This window comes from Eulemur rufifrons, chromosome 19 (genome assembly GCF_041146395.1).
Source record: "Eulemur rufifrons isolate Redbay chromosome 19, OSU_ERuf_1, whole genome shotgun sequence".
Lineage (NCBI taxonomy): Eukaryota > Metazoa > Chordata > Mammalia > Primates > Lemuridae > Eulemur > Eulemur rufifrons.
The window spans coordinates 26,529,293-26,552,933 of record NC_091001.1 but is presented as its reverse complement, the minus strand read 5'-3'; the positions used below and the strand labels follow the sequence as shown (position 1 = coordinate 26,552,933).

At 44.7% G+C, this 23,641-nt stretch overlaps 1 protein-coding gene across 1 annotated transcript in view; it reads right to left on the bottom strand.

Moving 5' to 3' along the window:
- Positions 1–23,641, bottom strand: part of FAM184B (family with sequence similarity 184 member B) — a 117,332-nt gene that overhangs the window by 44,491 nt on the left and 49,200 nt on the right. Inside the window, exons 2-6 of the mRNA XM_069494395.1 lie at positions 15,806–16,570; positions 14,909–15,044; positions 13,272–13,411; positions 12,504–12,716; positions 1,489–1,599 (exon numbers count right to left, since the gene is read on the bottom strand). Of these exons, the coding sequence (XP_069350496.1) occupies positions 1,489–1,599; positions 12,504–12,716; positions 13,272–13,411; positions 14,909–15,044; positions 15,806–16,570 (1,365 nt within the window). The remainder of the gene's footprint in view (positions 1–1,488; positions 1,600–12,503; positions 12,717–13,271; positions 13,412–14,908; positions 15,045–15,805; positions 16,571–23,641) is intronic.

Below are 23,641 nucleotides of genomic sequence, written 5' to 3'. Positions count from 1 at the left end.
CCTCTTGCTCAGGCTGGTCTCAAACTCCTGACCTCAAGCGATCCTCCCACCTCGGCCTCCCAGAGTGCTAGGATTACAGGCACTCTGAGTCACTCCACCCGGCCAGCTGCTGCTATTTTTAAAGAGGAGTTCTAAGTGGCATTCACAGAAACAGTCGGATCCTGGCCCCGGCTGCTCTGGCCTGGGTGATTCAGCCAGGTGACAGGGCTGGTCACACACACATACACGAAGTCACCTTACGCTCTGCAGAACTGAGTGGCCCGGGTACAATACAAAGATTGGCAGCACAGCTCAACAGGAAGAGAGTGAGGGGCGGAGGGAACAGACAGAGGGAGAAGTGAAGGAGGAGGGAGTGAGAAAGAGGAGGGAGAGACGGAGGAAGAGAGGGACGAGAGAGAGACGGGCTTCTTTCCCATGTGGCTGCACTTTGGTCCGGGTTAGAACAGAAGCTTTGATGGCAGAGTTCACCAAGAACCACCTCTAGACCCCGACAGATCAAGTCTAAGGGACGACTTGCTCATCATTTTTTTTTTAAATAATAATTTCATAAATAGAAAAAGGGTTAAAGAAAAATATAATTAACACCTGTATAGTCATCACTCTGCTGAAGGAATAACGCATCACAGATACAGTTGCAGCCCCTCACATTCTCTCCCTTCTAGAGATAACCACTGTCCAAATTCGGTTCTCTCATCCTCATGCCTTCTTTAGATTTACCTCCAGGTATAAACATTCCTATACAATGCTTTGCACGTGGCCTATGTGTGCTTAAAAGTTCCCCAGAGGTTGTAATGCACAGCCAGGACTGGGGAACCAGCTTTGTGGGTTCCTGAGGGGGTGGGAGACTCCAGCATCATCTGGAAGGTGTGAGGGAGGGCAGGGGAAGGAAGAAAACATCTTTATATTCTTTGGTCTAATCAGGCTTAGAGATGGCTCTTAGGACCCTGTTTCTAGCCTTTTCCACTGGAAACTTCAATACTTTTAGAGGCCCACAAAAATGTTTCAATTTTTTTTAAGATCAAAAAATAAAGAGAATCTAGATTATATTCATCTTTCCTCCAATGCAGCCATAAAATATGAGTTTTGCTTGTTTTTTTTTGGTATAGGAAGGGCCCAGACAGGCAAAAGTGCCTCGGTCCCACAAAAGTGCTAAAGCAGCCTTGGAGAAGCAAAGGGCAAGAGAACTGCAGACTGTCCACTCCTGACATGTTTAGCCACAGAATCAACACCAGCAGCCTCCTCTGTCCTTCTTTTATGCGAGACACTAAAGACCGCTTTGTTTCCGCCTCTCTAAATCAGGCTCTCTGTTACTTGCAGCTAAATCCTTGCCCCTTCAGAAACCCTTCCTGTCTGGCCCAGTGTCCTTTCTTCTTCCCAGGATGCGAGGAGGTGGGGGCAGTCTCTTGACCTTCCTGGCATCTCAGTTAGGCAGACACTCCCAGGGCCCAGGACCATCCCCTCCAAGCCTTGAATTTATCTGGGGCTTACCTCAAGCAGAGAATTCTGGAGCTTCACATTTAGGGCCACTTTCTCTTCTTCCAGCTGCTTTATTTCCTTTTCTGATTTCTTCCTCACTTCCTCCAACTGTGCTTCCACTTCCTAAATGATAGTTAGAAGAATTAACCACACAAGGCACGAAAACAGGACACAACATATTCATACCCTGCCTTGATTCTCCCAAAGGAGATCAAAGCAGCTCACAAGAGTCACAAAAGACTGTAAGTGAACATAAATTAGAAACACACCAGAAGGTCAAAGGAAAACAAGTGTTACATTTATACCATGAAGTCTGATACTAATATAAAAGGGTGGGGTAGGGTGGTGTAGGGTGGGGTGGATCCCTGGCATTAAGTTGTCTAGTGTCAAATAAGAACAGAGACTACTCATTATAGACAAAATTCTCAGTGTCGTAAGTCAAAAAGCCAACTACATTTTCGAATGCAGGGAAATATTAAAAGCAGAACGAAATTTCTCCTTCTCAACAGCATCCATACCCCAGTCATAATGATGGTCTCACAGGGCAGACTCTGCCGTGGTCCCTCACCACGGCCCGTGAGCCTCCAGACAAAGCAGATCTAGATGAAGGAACATTCTGGAGATCACATGAGCAGTGCAGCCACCTTTTGAGCTGTGTCATGTTGAGCACATTTCCAGACCTCTCTGTGACTCACTGTGCTATGTGCCTGCTTAGCACCATTGCAGGTACAGAGCAAAGGCTCCATATATGATAAGTACCACCATTATTCTTGTGGAGCCCTACCCTTTCTGATCTAGCTTAATTTCTGGAAAAATCATGCAAGTGTCTAGAGGAATGGATGAAATAGTCTGATCCCCTTAGCTGAACTTTTATAGGTAGATATTGCATCATTCATTCATTCATTCATTCAACAAATATTTCTTGAGATCTACCATGTGCTGGGCACTGTTCTCAGAGCTGGGGATACAAAAGAGACAAGATGCCTATGCACCAGGAGCTGACATTTGAGTGAGAAAGACAGGCAGCAATCAAAGTCAGTCAGTGAACAATATGGTAAACGCTATGTTGGATGGATAAATAATACAGAGGGGCAGAGGGCCCTGTGGTGTTGGGGAGGGGTTGAAATTTTAGATCACTTGGCCAGAGAAGTGCCCCAGAGAAAGTGATTTTTGAGTAGAAACTTGTATTAAGAGAGGGAGCTTGCCAAAGAGAAGTCTGGGTGCGAGCCTTCCAGGACTTGCAAAGGCTCTGGCATGTTCCACACACAGTGAGGAGGCCACTGCAGTTGGGACCAGATGAGGCCAGAGGGACATCATGTAAGGCCTGGGACATCCAGGCGAGGCTTACCAGTGAGATGAAGGCCACTCAACATTTGGGCAGAGAGGGCACGATTCCAGTTGTACTTTGGGAAGCTCACGGCTGGTTTCTGTCTTGAGGACAGACCGATGGGGGCAGGGTTAGAATGGTGGCAAGCAGGCCCAGGAGGAAGCTGCGGCCATAACTGGGGCAGAGTGGTGGCAGCTGGGCCCCTGGCAGAGTGTGGGTGGGAGGAGTCGGGGAACTCAGGATGCACGTGCAGTGTTGACAGACAGGACTTGCCGAAAGGAGAGGGGCCAGGATGGCACAGGTTTCTGACCCAAGCAAGGGGAGGATGGTGCTTCAGCACACCACTGGATAAAGTAGTGAACCAGGCGGCCCAGTGGGGAATAGGCAATTACAACACAGTGTAGCAAGAGCTACGCTCGTGTAGGTACGCAGGCACCACGTATAAGACAACAGCATCACTAGGCTGGGCAGGGAAGATTTGTAGGAAGACTTGTATTTAAACTGGGACCAAAATGATCAGTAAGAACCGGACAGAATTTGTTGAATTTGGGAGTGGGGAGGAAAGTATTCTCCATGAAGGGAAAGAGCATGGAATGAATGATGAACTAAAAGGCTGGAGGGCAGAGTTAGACAGGGGAGAGGTGTGGGCTGAGACAGGAGAGACAATCAGGAGTCCACCTTTGTAGGGTCCCTTTTTTGTTTTTATGAGACAGGGTCTCGCTCACTCTGTTACCTGGGCTAGAGTGCAGTGGCATCATCATAGCTCACTACAGCCTCCAACTTTCAGACTCAAGCGATCCTCCTGCTCAGCCTCCTGAATACCTGGGACTACAGGCACACACCACGACACATGGCTAATTTTTTTTTTTTATTTTTCGTAGAGACGAGGTCTTGCTATTGCCCAAGCTGGTCTTGAGCCCTGGGCTCAGGCAATCCTGCCTTGGCCTCCCAAAGTGCCAGGATTACAGGCATGAGCCACTATACCCAGCTGTTGGTAGGATCTTAGAAAACCATGTTGAGGAACTGGAGCTACACCGTGAGGATGACAAGGAGCTGTTGGAGAGTTTGAAGCCAAGGCTGAGTTTTCAGAAGGTCGTGCTGAAATGGAGATTGGATTACATGAAGTAGGGTGACCAGAGGCATCACGTGGCCCATCAAGAAATGGTGGTTGACTGGATTAGTGTGGTACCGTACAGGACAGAGGGAAGTGGACATGTGCCAGGGCCATCGAAGGAGAATAGATTTGATGGCTGACTGAATGCGACGGGTGAGAGAGAAGTCATGTTTGACTCCTGGGTTTCCACCTTGAACATCTAAAAAGATATTCCTGCTGATCACCTCCATGACTTTATACTTTCTGTGGGGCCAAACCCAGGCCAGGCCAGTGGCCCTGAGCATTGTCCCTTAATGCTAAGAAATGGGCTCTTAGAAGAAAAAAAAAGAGCGATGTGATTTCATTGAAAGGGTCACGTGACCTGGGCATTTAGCACGTGGATAGTCTTTGTTCACTAAATCTATGATCTCCTTTGGCAGGGCATGTAGTTTTGGAAAGTTCATTTCCTGAAAACAATATGTAAATTACCTTTTGATTCCAAACCAGTCTCAACTTAAGCAACTGTCAGCAGCAAGCTCATCCCCTGAGCGAAAATTCTGATTTTTTTACTTCATTAATTAGCTTCTCATCCACAGAAGCTTTTACTGAACAAAAGTATTGTTTAACATGCTTAATAGAACAGACACTAACACTGCCAAGATGTGTTCACTGTAACAGCACAGAGAAAATCTCCTGTGATAACGATTTTTAGCATAAAAGAATGGCTATTTCTAAATTTACACAGCCTAGCTTCCTAGGGTATAAGTAATCAATCATAGCCCCAGCTGTTGCCTTGACAAATGAACCTAGTGTGAAAAAATTCCCCCACAGATGGAAATAACTGATTTCAGCAGTAATTTCTGGCATTAGTAAGCTTCATTTTAGGTGCAGAATAATGTGGTTTACAGTTAGAAAACAAACAGTTCTGGGTCACTGAAAGAACACACATTAAAAAGAAGCATTTCCATTCCAGCTCAGTCCAAAGTGACCTTGAGGATTTCAACAGGAAGCTTTAACATTCTCCTGACTCCAGCGAAGAGGAAAAACAACTACAAAGACAAGAACATGAGGGAAAAGGAGACTAAGGCTTTCAAATATATAAATTGCTTCATCCCAAACCTGGAAGAGAGTTCCACGGGCCACTAATTTATAGAATTCAGAGTACTTTCATAAACTCTGTTCTCACTGAGTTCTCATATACCCAGGGAAACAGGCTTTGTTGCATTCATTTTACATGAAGGAAATCCCATGGCTAATAAGAAATAAAAGCAGCACTAACAGTCATTTTCTGCTTCTTTGTCTAGATTGTCCACAAGTACAGGTAATTTAAGAAAAGACACACGAAGGCGCCACTGTGAGGGAACAACTGAGCAACCACAGAAAATTATCATGCAGAGACTTCAGCTGGAGTTTTAACTGAAAACATGTTAACTTTTTTCAAGGAGAAAAGATAGTTATTTGGAATGTACTTATAGTAAAGTTCATTAGTGCAGCTTAAAGAGTCAATCAGTACAAAGCCTAAAATGTCACTGAGAATCAGTCATTAGCAATAATACCAACATTAATACTAATCAATAGTGGGGCATTAGGCCCTAGGAAGGGTCACACTTCAGTAGTAGGACTTAACTAGAACTAGAGCAAACTCTAGACTCTTCCTAATGAAGCTTAAAATTAAGTCTGGAAAATGATAAATTTTATATTTTGTATATTTTATTACGATAAAAGTAATAACTCTTTAATAGATGAAGCTGATTCACAAGTAATTTAACTACTTGTCAAAACAAAATTGTGTACTCTTAAAAGGATGCCAACAAAATCCAGACCTTTTTTTTTTTTTTTGAGACAGAGTCTCACTGTGTCACCCTGGGTAGAGTGCAGTGGCATCATCATAGCTCACTGCAACCTCAAACTCCTGGGTTCAAGCGATCTTCCTGTTGCAGTCTCCCACGTAGCTGGGACTATAGGTATGCACCATCACTCCTGGCTAATTTTTCTATTTTTAGTAGAGATGGGGTCTTGCTCTTGCTTAGGCTGGTCTTGAACTCTTTAGCTCAAGCTATCCTCCTGCCTTGGCCTCCTAGAGTGCTAGGATTATAGGCATGAGCCACCGTATCTGGCCAAAATCGACTTTTAACTTTTAATGTTCTTAATGTCTAGCATTCAATCAAAAATTACTAAATATGAAAAGAAGCAGGAAAATGTGACTCATAACTACTTATATTTGAAAAATCAATCAATAGGAAAAGACCTCAAAATGACAGAGATGAGGACGTTAAAGGAGTAATTATAAATATAATCAAGAATTTAAAGGAAAGCATGAACATAAAGAGAAGAGAAGAGAAACTGTAAAGAACAGATTGAAATTTCTAGGCCAGGCGCAGTGGCTCACGCCTGTAATCCTAGCACTCTGAGAGGCCAAGGCGGGAGGATCGCTCGAGGTCAGGAGTTCAAGACCAGCCTGAGCAAGAGTGAGACCCCCTTCTCTACTAAAAATAGAAAGAAATTATCTGGACAACTAAAAATATATAGAAAAAATTAGCTGGGCATGATGGTGCATGTCTATAGTCCCAGCTACTCGGGAGGCTGAGGCAGAAGTATTGCTTGAGCCCAGAAGTTTGAGGTTGCTGTGAGCTAGGCTGACGCCACGGCACTCTAGCCTGAGCAACAGAGCGAGACTCTGTCTCCAAAAAAAAAAAAAAATTTCTAGAACTAAAAAATCTGATATCTGAAATGAAAATATACTGAATGGGCTCTAAAAAAAGATTATATGGTGCAGGCAAAAAAGATGAGTGAACTCGATAGATAGAGCAGTAGAAATTATCCAAACTGAAGTGTAGAGAGGCAAGGAGTCAAAAATGAAGAGAGCCTTGATGACTCATGGGACAATATCAGAGTAGGGGCAAAGTGGGAGATAAGGTAGAAATAATGGCCTTAAAATTTCCAAATTGCATGAAAACTATAAACCCACAAGTTCAATTAGCCTTGACCAGAAAACACAAACAAAATCACATCATGGTATATCATAATCAAACTTAAAAACCAGTGATAAAGAGAAAGTCTTAAAAGCAGAGGTAAAAAAGACATTATATGCAGGGGAAGGAAGTAAGTGTGGCTGCTGACCTTTCATTAGAAGAAAATGCAAACCAAAAGATATTGAATGACATCTTTAAAGTGAGGAAAGGAAAAAAAAAAACCCTGTCAACCTAAAATTCTTTATCCAGCAAAAATATCTGTCAAAAATAAGACAAAATAGAGAGAGAGACTTTGTTGTGAGTAGCAGTAGACAGATACTACATGAAATTTTATAGAAAGTTCTTTAGGCCAAACGAAAATGACACCATATGGATGTCTGAATCAACCAAAGGGACAGAGAGTGTAGAAATGGCAAATATGTGGAAAAATATGAAATAACTTTTTTTCATTAAAACACTTTCTCTAAAAATATAGTTGCCTGTTTAAGCAAATATAAAAGCCATGTGCTGTGGGATTTACAGCGTGTATAAAGTAAAATGTATGACAATAATTGTACAAGGAACAGGAGGGGGGAAAGGGGAATGTATTGTTGTAAGGTTTGTATATGTGAAGTAACATGATATTATCTGAAGAAAGACTGTGATAAATCTTTTAAGAAATTTATAAATCCTAGAATAACCACTAGCACTCCACTTTTCCAAAAAACAAAAATAGCTAATAAGTCAAAAGTGGAGATAAAAAATGGAATGCCCCCCAAAATACTCAATGAATCCAATAAAAATAAACAGAAAAAGAGGAGGGAAAAAGGAAACATGTGACAAGTAGGAAAAACAGCAAGATGGTAGACGTAATGATAATTTCATTAAGTGTAAATGGTGTGAATGCCTCCTAACAAGCAGAAATTGCCAATCTGAATGAAAAAGTAAGACCCAAGTAGATCACAATAGCATTTTAAATAGAAACACAGTAAGGTTAAAGAAAAAGGATGATTAAGGGCCGGGCGCGGTGGCTCACGCCTGTAATCCTAGCACTCTGGGAGGCCGAGGTGGGCGGATCGTTTGAGCTCAGGAGTTCGAGACCAGCCTGAGCAAGAGCGAGACCCCATCTCTACTAAAAATAGAAAGAAATTATATGGACAGCTAAAAATATATATAGAAAAAATTAGCCGGGCATGGTGGCGCATGCCTGTAGTCCCAGCTACTCGGGAGGCTGAGACAGGAGGATCGCTTGAGCTCAGGAGTTTGAGGTTGCTGTGAGCTAGGCTGATGCCACGGCACTCACTCTAGCCTGGGCAACAGAGTGAGACTCTGTCTCAAAAAAAAAAAAAAAAAAAAAAGAAAAAGGATGATTAAAATAGACCAAGTAACACAAACCATAAAAATGCTGGAATATCTATATTTTTATCATACAAAGCTGACGTTTGGACAAGGAATATTTCCTAAATAACAAAAGGGTCAATTCATCAAGAAGACTTAAGAATCCTAAATGTATATGCACTAATAAAAAGGTTTCAATTTACTTGAAGTAAAAACTGAGAACTAAAAGGAGAAATAGACCCATCCACAATTTAAATTTGAGATTTTAATCTTCATGGCTCAGTAATCAAAAGAACAAGTAGGGGGGAAAAAACAGTAAGGACATAAAAGACTTGAACAACACTATCAACCAACTTGACCTAACTATCTGTATAGAACACTCCACCCAACAGCAGTAGATTCACATTCTTTTCAAGTACACACAGATGGACCATTCATCAAAATAGACCACATTCGGCCCACAAGACAAGCTGAACAAATTTAAAAGGAATGAAATGATAGAATCTATTCTCTGACTACAGGGAGATAAAATTAAAAATCAGTAACAAAATGATAATCTGGAAAGGTCCCAAATATTTGGAAATTAAACAACATACTTCTAAATATCCAAGAGTATTTTTGAAATTGATAGAAATAAAAAGTTGGGAAAAATCAGAGGAAATTATCTCACTAATATTGATTACTTAAAACAAGAAAACAGAGGCCTAGAATGGTTTGTGACTTATTAAAGGTTTGACAGTGAGTCTGTTTTCCCCAGGCATGGTGCTTATTATATTAATACATTGACTTGACTCTGTACATATCTTGTTCCCCCACCATACTGTGAGTTCCTTGAGGACATAGCTGATTCCTGTGTCTCTGCATTGCTCAAGACATGGAGCATGTATTCAGCAAATGAAAAATAAACAGTTTATAGTAGCAGAGCTGGGACCCGGATGTTAGCATCCAAGGCCCAGGGAGATGTATATTCTGCTACCCATGTAGACTGGTAGAGGGCAAAAGTTACTGGCTTTAGAGCCTGATAGGCCTGATTCGTATCCAACTCTGTCATGTCTTTGCTGTGTGATACTCAGTTACCTACTTTCCCAGTTACTCACCTGTCAAATGGAAAAACAGACGAGGAAAAGATCTAATCATTGAGTGGAGAGTTGTCATTCTTTTGGGTTGCCCAGGATCTAACCTCCTGCTCCTCTGGATGTCTGTGAATTCTCCATCTGTTGCATCAGAGCCCTCCTCTTATCATAAAACCTGCCAACGCCAGACTCCCTGCAGCCAGGGCTTGGGCACGTGACGGAAGCTCCCCCAGCAGACACACCTATCCTGCACATCGAGTCAGAAGCCAGTGATGTGTACAAGCAGGGGTCACTCAGGATTTGGCAACTGCACTTTGCAGCGGTAGCAGAGCCAATGATTCTAGAGCAGTACTGACCAGCTGAACTTCCTGTGACAATGGAATGTTCTAAATTAGTACGATATAGCTAAGGTGTGCTGGCCAATAGGGCAGCCACCAGCCACACGTGGCTACTGAGCACTTTAAATGTCGCTGGTGCCACTGAGGAAGTGAATTTTAGATTTCATTTAATTGTAATTAATTTAAATTTAAATAACCCCACGTGTCCAGTGGGTCCCATATTAGATAGTCCAGTTCTCGAGGCAATGTCCGGGGCCCAGCATTGGTGGTGTCAGCTGTATAAACTGCAGGTCTGGACTCAGAAGTGACAGCACAAGAATCCTAGTCAGTTTTCTTTTGTTTAGTTTTGTTTTGTGAGACAGAATCTCACTCTGTTACCTAGGGTAGAGTGCAGTGGTATCATCAGCTCACTGCAACCTCAAACTCCTGGCTCAAGCAATTCTCCTGCCTCAGCCTCCCAACTAGCTGGGACTACAGGTACATGCCACCATGCCTGAATGATTTTTCTATTGTTTTTTAGAGTTGAGGTCTCACTATGTTCCTCAGGCTGGTCTTGAACTCCTGGCCTCAAACAATCCTTCCGCTTCAGCCACCCAAAGTGCTAGGATTACAGGCGTGAGCCACCATGTCTGGCCTCCTAATTGGGTTTGCAGTGGATCTGGGACATTATTTCTGGCTGGGTAGCTGCCAAGACCAGTTCCCGAGTCTTCCATTACCCTTTACTAAATTTCTTTTCTACCTAAACTCCCAGAGTGGGTTTTGTGATTCTTGTCACCAAGAATCCTAAATGATATTAATGAAATATGGAGTGCAGAAGAGTCTAGCACAGCTCAGGAGGTGCTCACTAAATCTTCGTTTCCATCCCTGCCCTAGCAATCGGCGTATGCAAGTGCTAATTATAGAACGTGTACTCTGTGCTGTCTGTCAAGAGTGAGTGATAATATCACGTAATCCGTGGCCAGGGAAGACACAGAGGCCTCTGGGACAACCGCGGCCCACCTCCTAGTGTGTTCCTCAGGTTAGGGTAGCATTCAGGATACACAACATACCCACAATCAAAGGCTCGAAGATAAAGTGCACTCCTAACTTAATAGGGGAAAATGGTGTCTATTTTTAGTCTATAAACCCTAGATTTGAGACCTCTTCCCCTAATCTGCTTGACCTAATTATATAATACATCTTCTTGGTTTTTAGAAATGAGCAAAAAGTAAAACAAAACCAAAAAAAACCAGGAAGTAAACACAATTGATTTTTACGTGATTCATTCCCCAAATGGACTCATTCATGTCTCCTATTAAAGCTGAAGTGGGATTTACACCCTCAGAGGCAGATTTGGCTGACAGGTTACCAGGGCAACCTGTAGCTGCAGGAGAGTGAGCTGCTGTTCCTCCTGCTGATTGTGGCTCAGGGTGGAAAGAGTGTTCATCTGTTTGTCTGAGGATTAGATTTGTGCAACCAGTCGCAGCTTATGTGGAGAAAAAATGCTTTCAATACAGCTGTCTACCCAGCGAGGGGTGGGGAAACCATGGGCTCTGGAGCCAGGCTGTTGGGTTTGAACTGCAGCTCCTTCACTCACTATGTGAGTGACTTCATATGTAACATTTTTGAGCCTCAATTCCCTCAACTCTGAAATGGGGATAGGAACACCCATTTTGTAATACTGCTGGAAAGATTCAATGTGTTCATAAATATAAAGAGCTTTATAAAGTATAGCGGGCATTAAATATTATTGCAATCATACATGATGTCACCCAGTGCACATGGTAATTAATAATAGCTACCAATTACTGAACTTTCACTACATGCTGTGCACTGAGCTAAGGGTTTATATATACTGTAATACCATACTTAATCCACGTAACAAGCCCTCCAAGTATTTAGCCCTATTTTAGAAATCAGGCTTCAGAGAGGTTATGTGACCTGCCCGTGGTCACACAGCTTGTAGAAGAGTCAGGACTTAGACTCAGGACTCGTCTGGGTCTTTCATGAGTTCTTTTATTTATCCATATTTCTTGAGTACTTACTACTCTTAGCCACCATACAACACTGTGACATGGGATTATCTTTCAGTGAACACTCAAAGCTGGTACTGCAGGTTCTTAGATTATAAAGAGGCTTTCTTGTAATAATGAAAGTATTCCACCTATGTTCACAATAGTATTGACTTACACTTCATTCTTTTCCTAAAATCTTCACATATCTTATTTACTTTTCCCAGCAAATATGAGAGATGAGGCTTTGCATGCCTTCACAGCAGAAAGCTGCCCCCTTTGCTTTGGAATGGTACACAGAGACAGAATTTTCCCTTACTCTGGAATGCCACTGATTAATGACCTGGATCTACCTGCTGCCCATCTATCCTAGGCACTAGGATATGCTTCATTCCTTCCCATGGATTCCCTCATTAAATCCTCACAGCTACTCTATCAGTTGCTATTATTATCATCATCTGTTTTACAAATGGGGAAACTGAGGCATGCAGAATTTCCCCTTGCAGGGGCCCAGGTTAAATGACTTGCAGTGTGGTGGCAGAGCGGGGCTTTGGCTCCAGACAATCTTCCAGGCCTGAGGTTTTGGTTTTTGGTGTTTCTTTGTGTTTTTGCTGAGTGAGTAGAGTTGAATTTCCCTAAGTTACCCGCGCATGCCACAATTCCACCCCACGTCAATGACTCCGGGCCCTACTGTCTCACGTTCTTAGGGGTGTCCCCTGTCTCCTCCAAAAGACCCTGAACTCTCTTTGGGCAGGGACTGCATCTTTCATCTGTGTGTATTCAGACAAGCAGCTTAGATTTGCATTTAGCAAGAGCTCAGTAAATGTTTGAGGAAGAAAATAAGACCTAAAAGAGGAAAGGAAGGAGGTAGGAGAAAGGAAAAGAGCCAGACCAATCTCTATAAAGGGGATCTCACCTTCTGCAACTTCTTTCTTTCAGCCTCCACGGACGAGCGCACTGATTTGACTTCCACAGTGTGCTTCTTTACGAAGTCCTCCAGTCGCTTCACTAGCTGGTCTCTGAGATGTTTCTTTTCCTCTTCTGTCTGATGTTTGATTTTACGAAGGTCTTCTTCATATTGTTGCTTCATATTGACATATTCTGTCTCAAAAGTTGCCTCTTTCTTGGTCTATAAAAACAGAAAGGACCTTGTAAAACTGCCTGGGACAGGTGAGGAGCAGGGAACCCCATTTCCCTTTCATACAACTGTTATAGCAGTTGTGTACTGATTTGACAGCATGTATCACAAGGCACAGTGAATTCTCCAAGACTGTAGGTCTGATATTTGTAAGAGTTCTCACTTTATCCACAATAGGAAAAGGGCTCTTTGGAATGGTGTGTCTATTGTCACAAGGTCAGATATTCCAGCCCATGCTACAGTAGTTTCTGAAGAATGCTCTCTGTGTTTTGACTGGGAACACATAATGGCATCCTGAGCCAGTTTCCAGTTTCCTAGGAGCCAACGATAAGGAGTTGGGAGGATTCTGTTTCCCAGTTTCCAATGGCATGAGGCAGGCAGGAAGTTGGCTGGATCTCTACTCCTGAAACCATGGGACCTGCTGATTCCAAGTGGATCTATCATGGATCTATGGATCTATCATGTTTAGAGAGTGACCTCTACCTCAAGTTCATGCCAGTAAAGCTTCCTGGGCCTTCTCCACCCCAGGGCTGGGTCAGACACTACCTGTGTATCTGTGCCTCCTTTCGTGCAAGGACACTCCTTGGGAAAGCTTTGATTCTGCTCAGGATGAATACTGTGAGCTTCCAAGTCACTCGCTTTCCCCAGGACTTCATTTTCTGAAACGAGCTCAGTCTTCATGTCATCTGCAAGCATAAGTATCAACATCATTTGGAATGCATTTGGCCTTTGGCCTTGGCCTTGGCCTGGTGTCCAGGTCTTCTACTGTCAGGTCCCCATTCTGCTAGTTGACCTCTTTGTCCAGCACTCCCCTATGTAATTCCTGCCTCATGGTCTACTACTGGCCCTCAAGCATAGTCAAAAGAGTGATTCTCTTCTTTCTCTCTCTCTCCTTTTTTTCTGAGGCAGGGTCTCACTCTGTCACCTGGGCTAGAGTGCAGTGGCATCATCATAGCTCACTGAAGCCTCAAATTCTTGGGCTCAAGTGATCCCCCTGCCTCAGCCTCCTGAGAGGCTGGGATTATAGGCATGCACCACCACACCTGGCTGATTTTTCCTTTTTCATTTTTTTAAAGATGGGGGTCTCGCTATGTTGCTCAGGCTGGTCTTGAACACCTGGCCTCAAGTGATCCTCCTGCCTCTTTGCTCAAGCAGCATTCTGAGCTTAAATACCTGCCCTGGTCTCTCTTCCTCAACTAGTGATCTCCAAATTTTTTCGATTACACTTTCCATAGGCTAAAAAAATTGAGCATGTCCCCCAATATATGTACAAAAAAATTGGCATGTCCCCTGGTAGGAATTTAAAGGATGAAACAAAAAATAAATATAACCAGAATTACTAAGTTCCCCCCATATTCTCTAAAGTATTCATGCTCTACTTTTGAGACCACTGCTCCAAACCACAGCACCCTTCTCGTTCCAACTCGAACTTCTCCTCCTCTGCACTTTTCTGGCCCATGGTGATTTCTTCTTTTCCAGATACATTATTCCCCTGCTGCCTGGGCCACACCTGTTATGCCACAGGGTACTGTGTGGGCTGTAATGTCACAGTTCCTAAGCTCCCTGAAGGCAGAGCCCAGGGCTTGTGCCTTTGTTATCTCTCCCAGTGTCAGGCTGGTCGCACTGCAGGTATTCAAGAACTTGCTATTGATAGAGCCTCGGGAAAGGCATTTGAAGTCATGTATTCTTACCTACAAGCACCAGCTCTACCACCAACCAGTTGGCTGACCTCAAGCCAGCCCCTTTACCCTTTCTCAGCCTCATGTCTTGATCTGTAACATGGGAGACAGACAACTATCACACAAAATTACTGGAAAGACCCAATAATGTAATTATGCAAAATGATGTTTAAAGCATGGAGCATTGTCTAAGTGCTGGGTGGAGAGGGAGGCAGTGCTGAGAATTTCAGCACTATGGTGGGCCTAGTGGGGAACTAGGTGGGAACAAGGGGTCCTTCCACATCAGACCTTTTAGATGTCTACCCTGGGCCACTTCCAGGTGAGGCAGCTCTAGGTGTCGGCTCACCTGTGCCCTATGAGGACGGGACTCACCCCTGGCGGGTCAGATCAAGCAGCCCTGCCCCTCTTCTCTGCCCCCTCAGCAGTCTCAAGGCTGCCAGTGGAGCCAGGCCAAGCTGGCAGCTAACCTTTGGGCTTTAAGGAAGTCATTCCGGGGCATCTCACCAGTTTTCTGTGTCTCATGACACTCCTGCAGCATCAGTCTGTCTTTGGCAACAGCCAGCTTCTCCCCAAGTTTTTTTGCAGTGCTTTTCAACTCTGAATTCTCCTGTCGGGCCTCCCTGAGCTGCACATCCAGGTCCTAAACAGACAGGAAGGGTCCCATTTCTCTGGTTACAGCTCTGTATAGAGACATCCTGTGTACACAGAACAGCCATCAGATCTGAAAGGTGGGGAAGTGCCCAGCAGAAGTCCTGAGTCTGTGGAATTCTGTGGCTCAAGGCACATCAAATCGCCCTTATCCTCTGACTGTGTGGCCTGGGCAGGTTATTTAACCTTTCTGCAGTGAGGATTAAAGGAGATGAAGTGTCTGGTACAGAAAACAATGTTCAGGGAGTATTAGGAACATTGGCTGCTGCTACTCTTGGAGATGGGGCTCTGTGCTTTTGTGGGGCTCACATAATTGACTCATCAATGGTCCTGCTCTCTATGAACACAAAGTCCTAAGGATTTGAGGACAGGCAGGTCATTACGGAAATAGCAAGGGCTTTAGAACTAGGCTGACCTGAGTTCCAAAACTCATCAGTTGTGTGCCCAGCTAGGCCAGTCCTTAAGCCTCTCGATTTCAGTCTTGGCTTCTCATCTGTAAACTGTGTCTCTAGCTTTGAGGTCAGGGACCAAGTCTAGCTCCCCAGGTGTCCCCTGCCCATAGCCCCCCACCTGGAATATAGCAAGTGTCCAGTAAATATTTGCTGAATGGCTGTAGTTGAACTCAATGGAGATAATAAGGCTCACTTTGGTAGAAGCCAAGCACTTAGCCCAGTGCCTGACACATAGTAGGTGTTCAAAGTTAGCGGCCATGCCTCTATCCTGTTGGGGAGGCATGAGGAGATGCTGCTTTACCTGAATCCTTTCCTTTAGCTTCTGGGCGTACTTCTTCAGGTCACTTATCTTGCGGCCTCTGTGCTCCAGGTCCCCTTCCAGCTTCCTGACCTGGGCCTGCAGAGCCGACTCCTGGACCTGGAAGTTCTTGCGGAGGTCAGACTCCTTCTCCTGCCACTGCCACAGGGCCTCGCTCACCGACTGCTGCATGGCCTGCCGGATGGCCTCGTTCTCCCGCTCGTAGGTGGCCTGCAGCTCCTCGGCCTTGCGGGCATAGTCCCTGCTCAGCTGCTGGTTCTCGGCTCGCAGCCGCTGCACCTCCAGCAGGACCTCCTGCATCTCCGGGCCCTGGCCGGGCTCCGCCTTGGCGTCTGGGCTCTCCTGGGGAAGCCGGCCCCGCTGGGGGGCCTCCTGGCTTGTCAGGTGCTGGAGCCTCCTCTCGTAGTCGGCCTTGAGCTCCAGCATCTCCCTGGAGAGCGTCAGGACGCGCTCGGCGTGCTCTGCCTCCACCCGCAGCTCCCGCTCCTTGGTCTCCAGCCTGCACGAGGCCGACTCGGCCAGTGCCTCCTGCGTCAGCCTCTTCTGCAGCTCCAGGGCGCTCTCCAGGGCCTGGATGCGCTGGAGAAGGGCCTCCTCCTCCGCGCCGCCCCGTTCCTGCAGGAGCCTGGCCTGGGTCTCCGCCACCGCGTTCTGGAGCTCCTCCTGGTGCGCGTCCCGCAGCGCCTCCATGCTGGCCTCCATGCTGGCCTCCGCCTCGTCCTGGCGGGTGTTCAGGGCGTAAATCACCTGCAGGAGAGTCAAGGGAGCCCGGTTAGGGCCACGGGTGTGGTGTGTGGGAGGGACGACGGGACCAGAGATGCTTCCTCCCCATGGTGCTGACTTGATCCGCACAAGCGGCACCTGAGGAGGATTTGTGTGAAAGTGGGACCTGGCGGTGCTGGGAGCAAAACAAAGGGGTGCCATTGACAAGGGCCCCAGAGTGGGCAGGTTCCTGGAATCCCGTAGGGGACCCTGGAGTCCCGTGGGAGTCCACTGAAGAGTTATAAAACAGAGAAGTGATGTGATCTCATTTGTTCAAAAGTAACACTTTGGAACGCAAAAAGCCCAACAACATCAAACCAGCAATATATAAAAAGGTTGGTATAACGTGAAAATCAGCTAACGTAATGCATCATATCAATAAAGGACAACAACCACAGGATCTCTCAACAGACACAGGAAAAACATTTGACGAAATTCACCATCTTTTCATGATAAACACTCAACAAGCTAGAAACAGATGGGAATCCCCCAACCTGATAAAACACATCTATGAACAATCCACAGTTGACTTACTCAATGGTGAAAGACTGAGTGCTTTCCTCATAAGATCAGGAAGAAGACAAGGATGATTGTTCTCCCTCTTTTAAAACAAAAGAAAAAAAAAAAATAAGAATGCTTTGTTTGCTGTGTGAAGAATAGAATGAAGGAAGACAAGAACACTATGGGAAGCCCAGGAATCAAGAACGACTCCCAAGATGCTGGCCTGAGCAACAGGCAGGTGTTTCCTGAAATGGGAGCAACTGTAGGTAGAACAGGTATGGAGAAGAAAATCAAGAATTCTAGTTTGTACACATTAAATGTGATATGCCTCTAGACACCCTAGTGGAGTTGGCACCAAGGCACATAGATACATGTCTGGAGCTCAGAGCAGGAAGCCTGAACTAAAGATGAAGGGGGCATGGAGTCAGGGCAGTTTTGCTGCTGTTTGATTGATGAGAGAATCCAGAATATATCTGTATGAGGATGGGAAGGATCCATGGAGACTCCAGAAGTAGAAGCCCCAGGAATGACAATAGGTAATAAAGGGCCAAAATCCCTTAGAAGGGTACTCGGCAGAGAGTGGCTTTGAGAACAGGAAGGGCCCATTCTCCACGGGACCAAGAGGGAAGGAAGAAATGGGAACAGGTGTATGGCACTTGGGGCAGGAGAATGAGGGAGCCTCACCTTGTGGATGTGAGAAGGTAGCTTCTACATTTTCAATGGAATGAGGTAAGGTCATTAACTAACAGTGTGCTGAGCTGGAGGACAGGAAGGAAGCATGGGAGGTTTGAGGAGTGAGAAGTTTTGAACTAGTTTTTAGGAAGAGGAATGGAGTCGTCTCTGTCACAGGGCAGCACTGAAGGCTGTGTGTACTTACAGTTCTTGCTTTGTTGTGAGATCTTCCCCAGGTGTTCAGCTGAATGAGTTCAAGGAAGGACAGGAAGGATGGCTGGGTTATCTAGGCCTGGGGTTTTACTTGGTGAGTGTGACAGAGGGAGAGAAGGACACAGCAGTTGGGGTCTTTTCAAGAGCTGAAAAACTGGAAGGATGAGGCAGAGGCAGTTTTTTGGTGATGACAAGGTCAAGCGCATACCAAAGGGAGTGTGTGGCTGAGGCAGAGTGGAGGAAAAGATCACTGGAGGTGAGGAGGTCAAGAGACTGAGAAACCCAGGGGTAGGGTGGGCCCACATGAGATGCTGTTCTCACCGAGAGGGGTGCAAGACAGCTGGGCTGGTGAAGACGCTTAGGAGTCAGATGCCACGTGCTGCGCCAGCTCCCTTGGGCATTTAAGATCAGAAAAGTTCTCCTGAAGCATCCCTGCACCGCACTTTCACACTGATTTACCTCTACCCTTTGTAAGGGTAAACAAGAGTATATCATATTATATTATGTTTTTGATTTCATATCATATTCTTCACCCTCCTTTATACACAGGAGAGAGAGGCTTGGTTTTCTTTGTTGATCACTATCCATCCCCAGTCCCTGGCTCAAGGTGTACACTCTAAAATGACCAAGTGAATGAGTAAATGGAGGAGTTAGACCTCTGTCTTGAAGAATGTAATTGTCAAGGTGTGAGATGAGCTTGACGTCTTGTGAAGCCTTGGAAGAATATGCCCCACCTTGAGAATCATGCATCCAACACTCTCTCTGTCAAGGACAAGGGAAGGAAGCCCCTTTGCCCTCCCAGGAAGACTCCACAATGGAATGAAGCTGTCATCTCTACAACTCCTCCCTCTCATCACCTTGCGCACAGGACTTGGCCACTTCCCGTGGTTTCTATGGCTTCCTAAGGACTTCTGTCCAAGCATGTATCTGGAGTAAGTGAACATTGAAACTTTTATCCCATTGCCTATAATTTGTGTTAATAATAAACATAATTTTTTACAGAATGTATCATGTACCTAGCACCAGGTGAGGTGTTATATTCACATTCATAATCTCAGAGAATCTTCTTGGCAACACTTGGTATTTTTCTCCACATTCTAAGAATGAGCAATTGAGGTTCAGAGAAGTTCAGTAACTTTTGCCAAGTCATGGAGAAGGTCTGACTAACTCTGAAGCACATGCTCACGGCATGGAACCACACCGCATGCATCTCACTGTCTCATTCAGTCATTCCTTCATTCGGGGATTCAGTGCGCATCGCGATGTGCCAGGTTCTGGGCTGAGCACTGGGGACACAGGCTGGTCAGTAAGACAACTGAGTTTACAACCTCAAAATATTATAATTCAGTGGGAGAGTCAGACAAGAAAATGGAAAGTTTCAATACACTGTGATAAGTGCTGTGAGAGGATTCAGCACCAGTTACTATGGAAACACAGAGGAAGGGGTCTGATAGGAAAGAAGAGTGAGCCTTGCCCCAGCATCCTTGGGGTGACCAGTCCCCTTTTCCATGTCAACCTCTGCACAGGCAAGGACAGTATCACCCCTTTGTTGCTCCACATCACTTGGTATGAGGTTGAGTACACAGTGTGTTCATAGGAAGTATCTGTTAGGGAGCTACTGCTGTAGGTCACGCTTTCTTTCCACAGTGAAGAGCAGCTGCTAGCAGAGACCCCATTTCCTTGCCCCTTGCATTTAGATGAGGCCATAGGACTAGCGGTTGCCAATGGAATTTGGGTAGATGAGGTGATGTGTGGCACTTTGGGGTCAATGTGGGGGTTAAGGTTAAGAAAGGCTCATGTCTTCCCACTATCTCTTTTTCCGTCTGCAAACTTAATGGAGAGGACACAGAGGACTTAGAGGAAAGCAGAGTTCAAGATGGAAGGCTTCTGATCCCTGAATGACTGAGTAGAAGGCCACCATCTCCCAGGGAGCAATGGCATTATCTTTACACGAGCAAGAATTAAGCTACCCATGTTGAGTTCTGATATGCTGGCATTTATCTGTAACAGCACCTATCAGTACCCTAATGTTTCAGGAGTCCCCAAGACTGCCTCCAAGTTTAATGATTCCCTAGAGGACTCACAAGTCCCAGCATATGTCATAGCCATGGCGATGATTACCATGGCAAAAGGATACAAAGCAAACTCAGCTAAGGGAAAAGGTGTATGGGGTGATATCTGGAGGAAACAAACTAGGGACTAAGCTTCCTCTCCTCTTCCAGGAGTCCTCTCCCAGTGGAGTCACACAAGGCACACTTAATTCACCCAACAAGGAGTTGCGACAATGCCTTATATGAAATATTGTCTACCAAGGAAGCTCCTTAAAGACTTTTTTTTTAATCATCCAAGGTTTTTATTGGGGAAGAGTCAGGCAGGCAAACTCTACTGGGCATGTACCAAAATTCCAGACTCCCAGAAGGAAAGTAGGTGGTCAGCATAAACCAGTGTTTGCACAGTTTGGGCAGAGTGAGCAACTCTTACCAGTTTCAGCGGTGGGAACCCTTTGGAAATCCCAGATGCCAGCCAAGGCCTGGTATGTTAACTCTTTTCTGCACAATTAATACCCCAAAATGATAGAAAAAGACTGACTTTTCTCTTCAGTAAAGCTTGTGCCACAAGGCAAATTGTAACATAAATGGGGGTTTCTCGCAGTAAACAAAATATCCCTTAAAAGATTATCCCACGGAATTTGGCATTGGTGATTCCACTAAGAACAAAATCATCTGCTGATGTTGGTGATGATCTTGGGGTGTGGGGTTCCTATGTTCATCTACATCTGCGGAATGGAAAACTTAGTCGAAGATGCAGTATATCCTGATGCCATGAAAGCACCCAGTGAAAGGAAGAAACCAGTGCTGCACCCATTTGAGTAGGAACCAGAGTCCCCTGGATCAGGGTCTTAAGGGCTTTAGCTGTTCCCAACATTCACTCATGGGAGTCTGCCCTGTCATGTGAAAACTTTTCCTTTGTGCCCACCCCCAAATTAACGTAAAATCTGATTTTTAGGCTGGAGGTAGCAGAGAAGGTGCCACACTATAGGCACACAATGTCTAAGGGCACTTTGGCATGTGCACATTTATTCATGCTGTCCTGCAACTAAAGTCCCCAAACACAGCAAAATATGGTATCTTTTGAGGACCCCAGGGTCTGCCCAAACTGTTCTGTTAGGCTGAGATCTGGTAAAAAGCTCCTGCCTTCCCTTTCCCCCACCTCCCTGCCCAGAAGGTTACTCATTTATCCTTCCAGAGGTAGTGTGTGATTAAATGAGAATGTATTATGTTATGTATTTCATTTCGTATTATATTCTTCACCCTCTTTTATATGCAGGCACATTCATCTGTGCCTTGATTTTTTTAACCTAACAATAGATTTTAGAGGTCATGCCATTTCTGTACATAAAGAAATTCCTCATTAGTGTTGGTCAGAAGACACAAAATTTCAGTTAGACAAGAGGAATAAGTTCAAGAGATCTATCGTACAGCATAGTAACTGCAGTTAACAATATACTGTATGGTTGAAAATTGCTAAGAGAATAGATTTTAAGTGTTCTCACCACAAAAAAATAAGTATGTGAAGTAATTCATAAGTTAAATAGCTTGATTTGGCCATTGCATAATGTACACATATATCAAAACATCATGTTGTACACCATAGATATATATATATAATTTTTACTTGTCAATTAAAAGAGAAATCTCTCATTTTTATTTTTGGCTGTTGCTTATGCCATTGTATTGGATGTGCTATAATTTATTTCTCTGTCTCCTACTGATAGGCATTAAGTTGTTTTGGTGGAAAATTATGGACAATGTTTCTTATTTCACTGTTATTAAGTAAAATTTTCTTTACTCCTTTTTCCATTTCTGCCAGTAAACTGGAGGTCTGCTTTTTGCTTACAAATGCAGCTAATGAAATTCCAGAGCCTGGCCTTAAAAAACTCTTCTTTTTCAGGAAGAGATGAAAGAGGAAGGAGGGCGATAGGCCATTGTGTGTCATAAAACCAGTTCAAAGAATTGTGAGAACATTCGCAAGCACCAAGCTTGTCGTCCTGTGCAGTGTGGAGATGTGTGTGTGCTCACAACTGTAACCGTGGCAAGGGCACTCCAGGGACTGCCCCACTGGGACCCCTGCCTACTCTCTCCACGCCCCCTTCTTTTTCCACACTGTTCACTCCCTTCTTCTCATTATACTTACCGAGCTTGACCCCTCTCCGCCTAGTTTAACAGTCTCTCATCACCCTAACGTCTTGCCTTTTGCAGCCTTTTTGCAGTCATTGCAATTACATTCTTCAAATCCCCTTCCCACTTCCTCTTTAGCCTCACATCCTTGGCATTCTCAATACCAGATCTTGTCCCTTCGCTCAAGTTATTTCACTTCTCTGAGCCTCAGTTTTCTCGCCTGTGAAATGGAGATAACCCAGACCTGGTTTGTGTGAGGATCAGACAGGACTACATCTTTTAAGTGTCTGGCACATCACAGGTACTCATTAAATGTTTCTTCCTTCTCTCCTCTCACCCGTCAAAAGGAAATGTCCCTTGGTTTAGGAGACACAATCTCCCCAGCCTGCTCTGAATGTCTGAAATCGTTGCGCAGATTCTGAGCAGACTTGCCCCTCTCCCAGGCTCGGTGCCTCACGGGGCACCTGGCAGCTGCTCTCCTGCCATCTGCCTTGCAGGCTGTCACTCACCACCTACTAGACTGGAACGCTGGAGCCACCGGCCCAAGCCTCGTTTATAAATCCGCCTCCTAAGCGGGAGGCCAACTTTAGAATCCATCAAGGGACATAAATAATTCAGCAGCCAAGAAAAATACTTAGCAAGTTGGGAAGTCTCCCCAAGAGTTTCAGAAATCCACTGCCTGTGGTTTGACTTCACAGAAAATTTCAGCAGAGGGCCTGTTGGGGTCTTAGAGGTTGAGTACTTGTAGGTTTAACAAAGCTATGATTAATAGCTTATGAGCATCAGATGCTGAGGAAAGTTTCCATCAAGTTTGGCAGCGGGAGTCAGAATTGAAATGGAAAAGAAGAAAAGGAAATAATATCTGTTGAGTGCCCAGAGCATGACATTCACCGGGCCAGGTAATTTACATGTGTCTTCAATTAATCTTCTAACAATTCTACAAAGTGGATGTTCTTACGCTTAGCCTTATTTTATAGATGGAGTTAATTTCATATGTAAGGGCAATAGAGCTTTAGAGCCTGCTGGACCTGGGTACACAGTGTAGCTCCCACTCTTTCCAGCTGTGTCACCTTGAGTAAGTTATTGAACCTCTCTGAGTCTCAGTTACCTTATCTATGGCATGGGGAGAACAATGCCTACGCCATAGCTTTGTTTGGAGATTAGATGATATAATGAACCTAAAACCCTTCATGGTATTCCTGGCAAACATTAAGCAGTCAAGAAATGCCATCTATTATTTTTACTATTATTGATTTTATTGCCGAAAGTCACTGAGCTAAAAAGTGAGGGTGCTGGGATTCAAACGCAAATCCTTCCGGGTCCAAAGTTAAAAGAGTTAAAAAACCATAGCCTTGTTCAGAGAAGAGCTGGTAGTATGCTTTCACTCAATGTTTTTGCAGCATTTAGTACATGCCAGGCATGATGTCAGGCACTAGAAAAACAGAACAAATAAGACCATTCTGTTGAGGGGCATATGAGCTAGCAGAGTGTG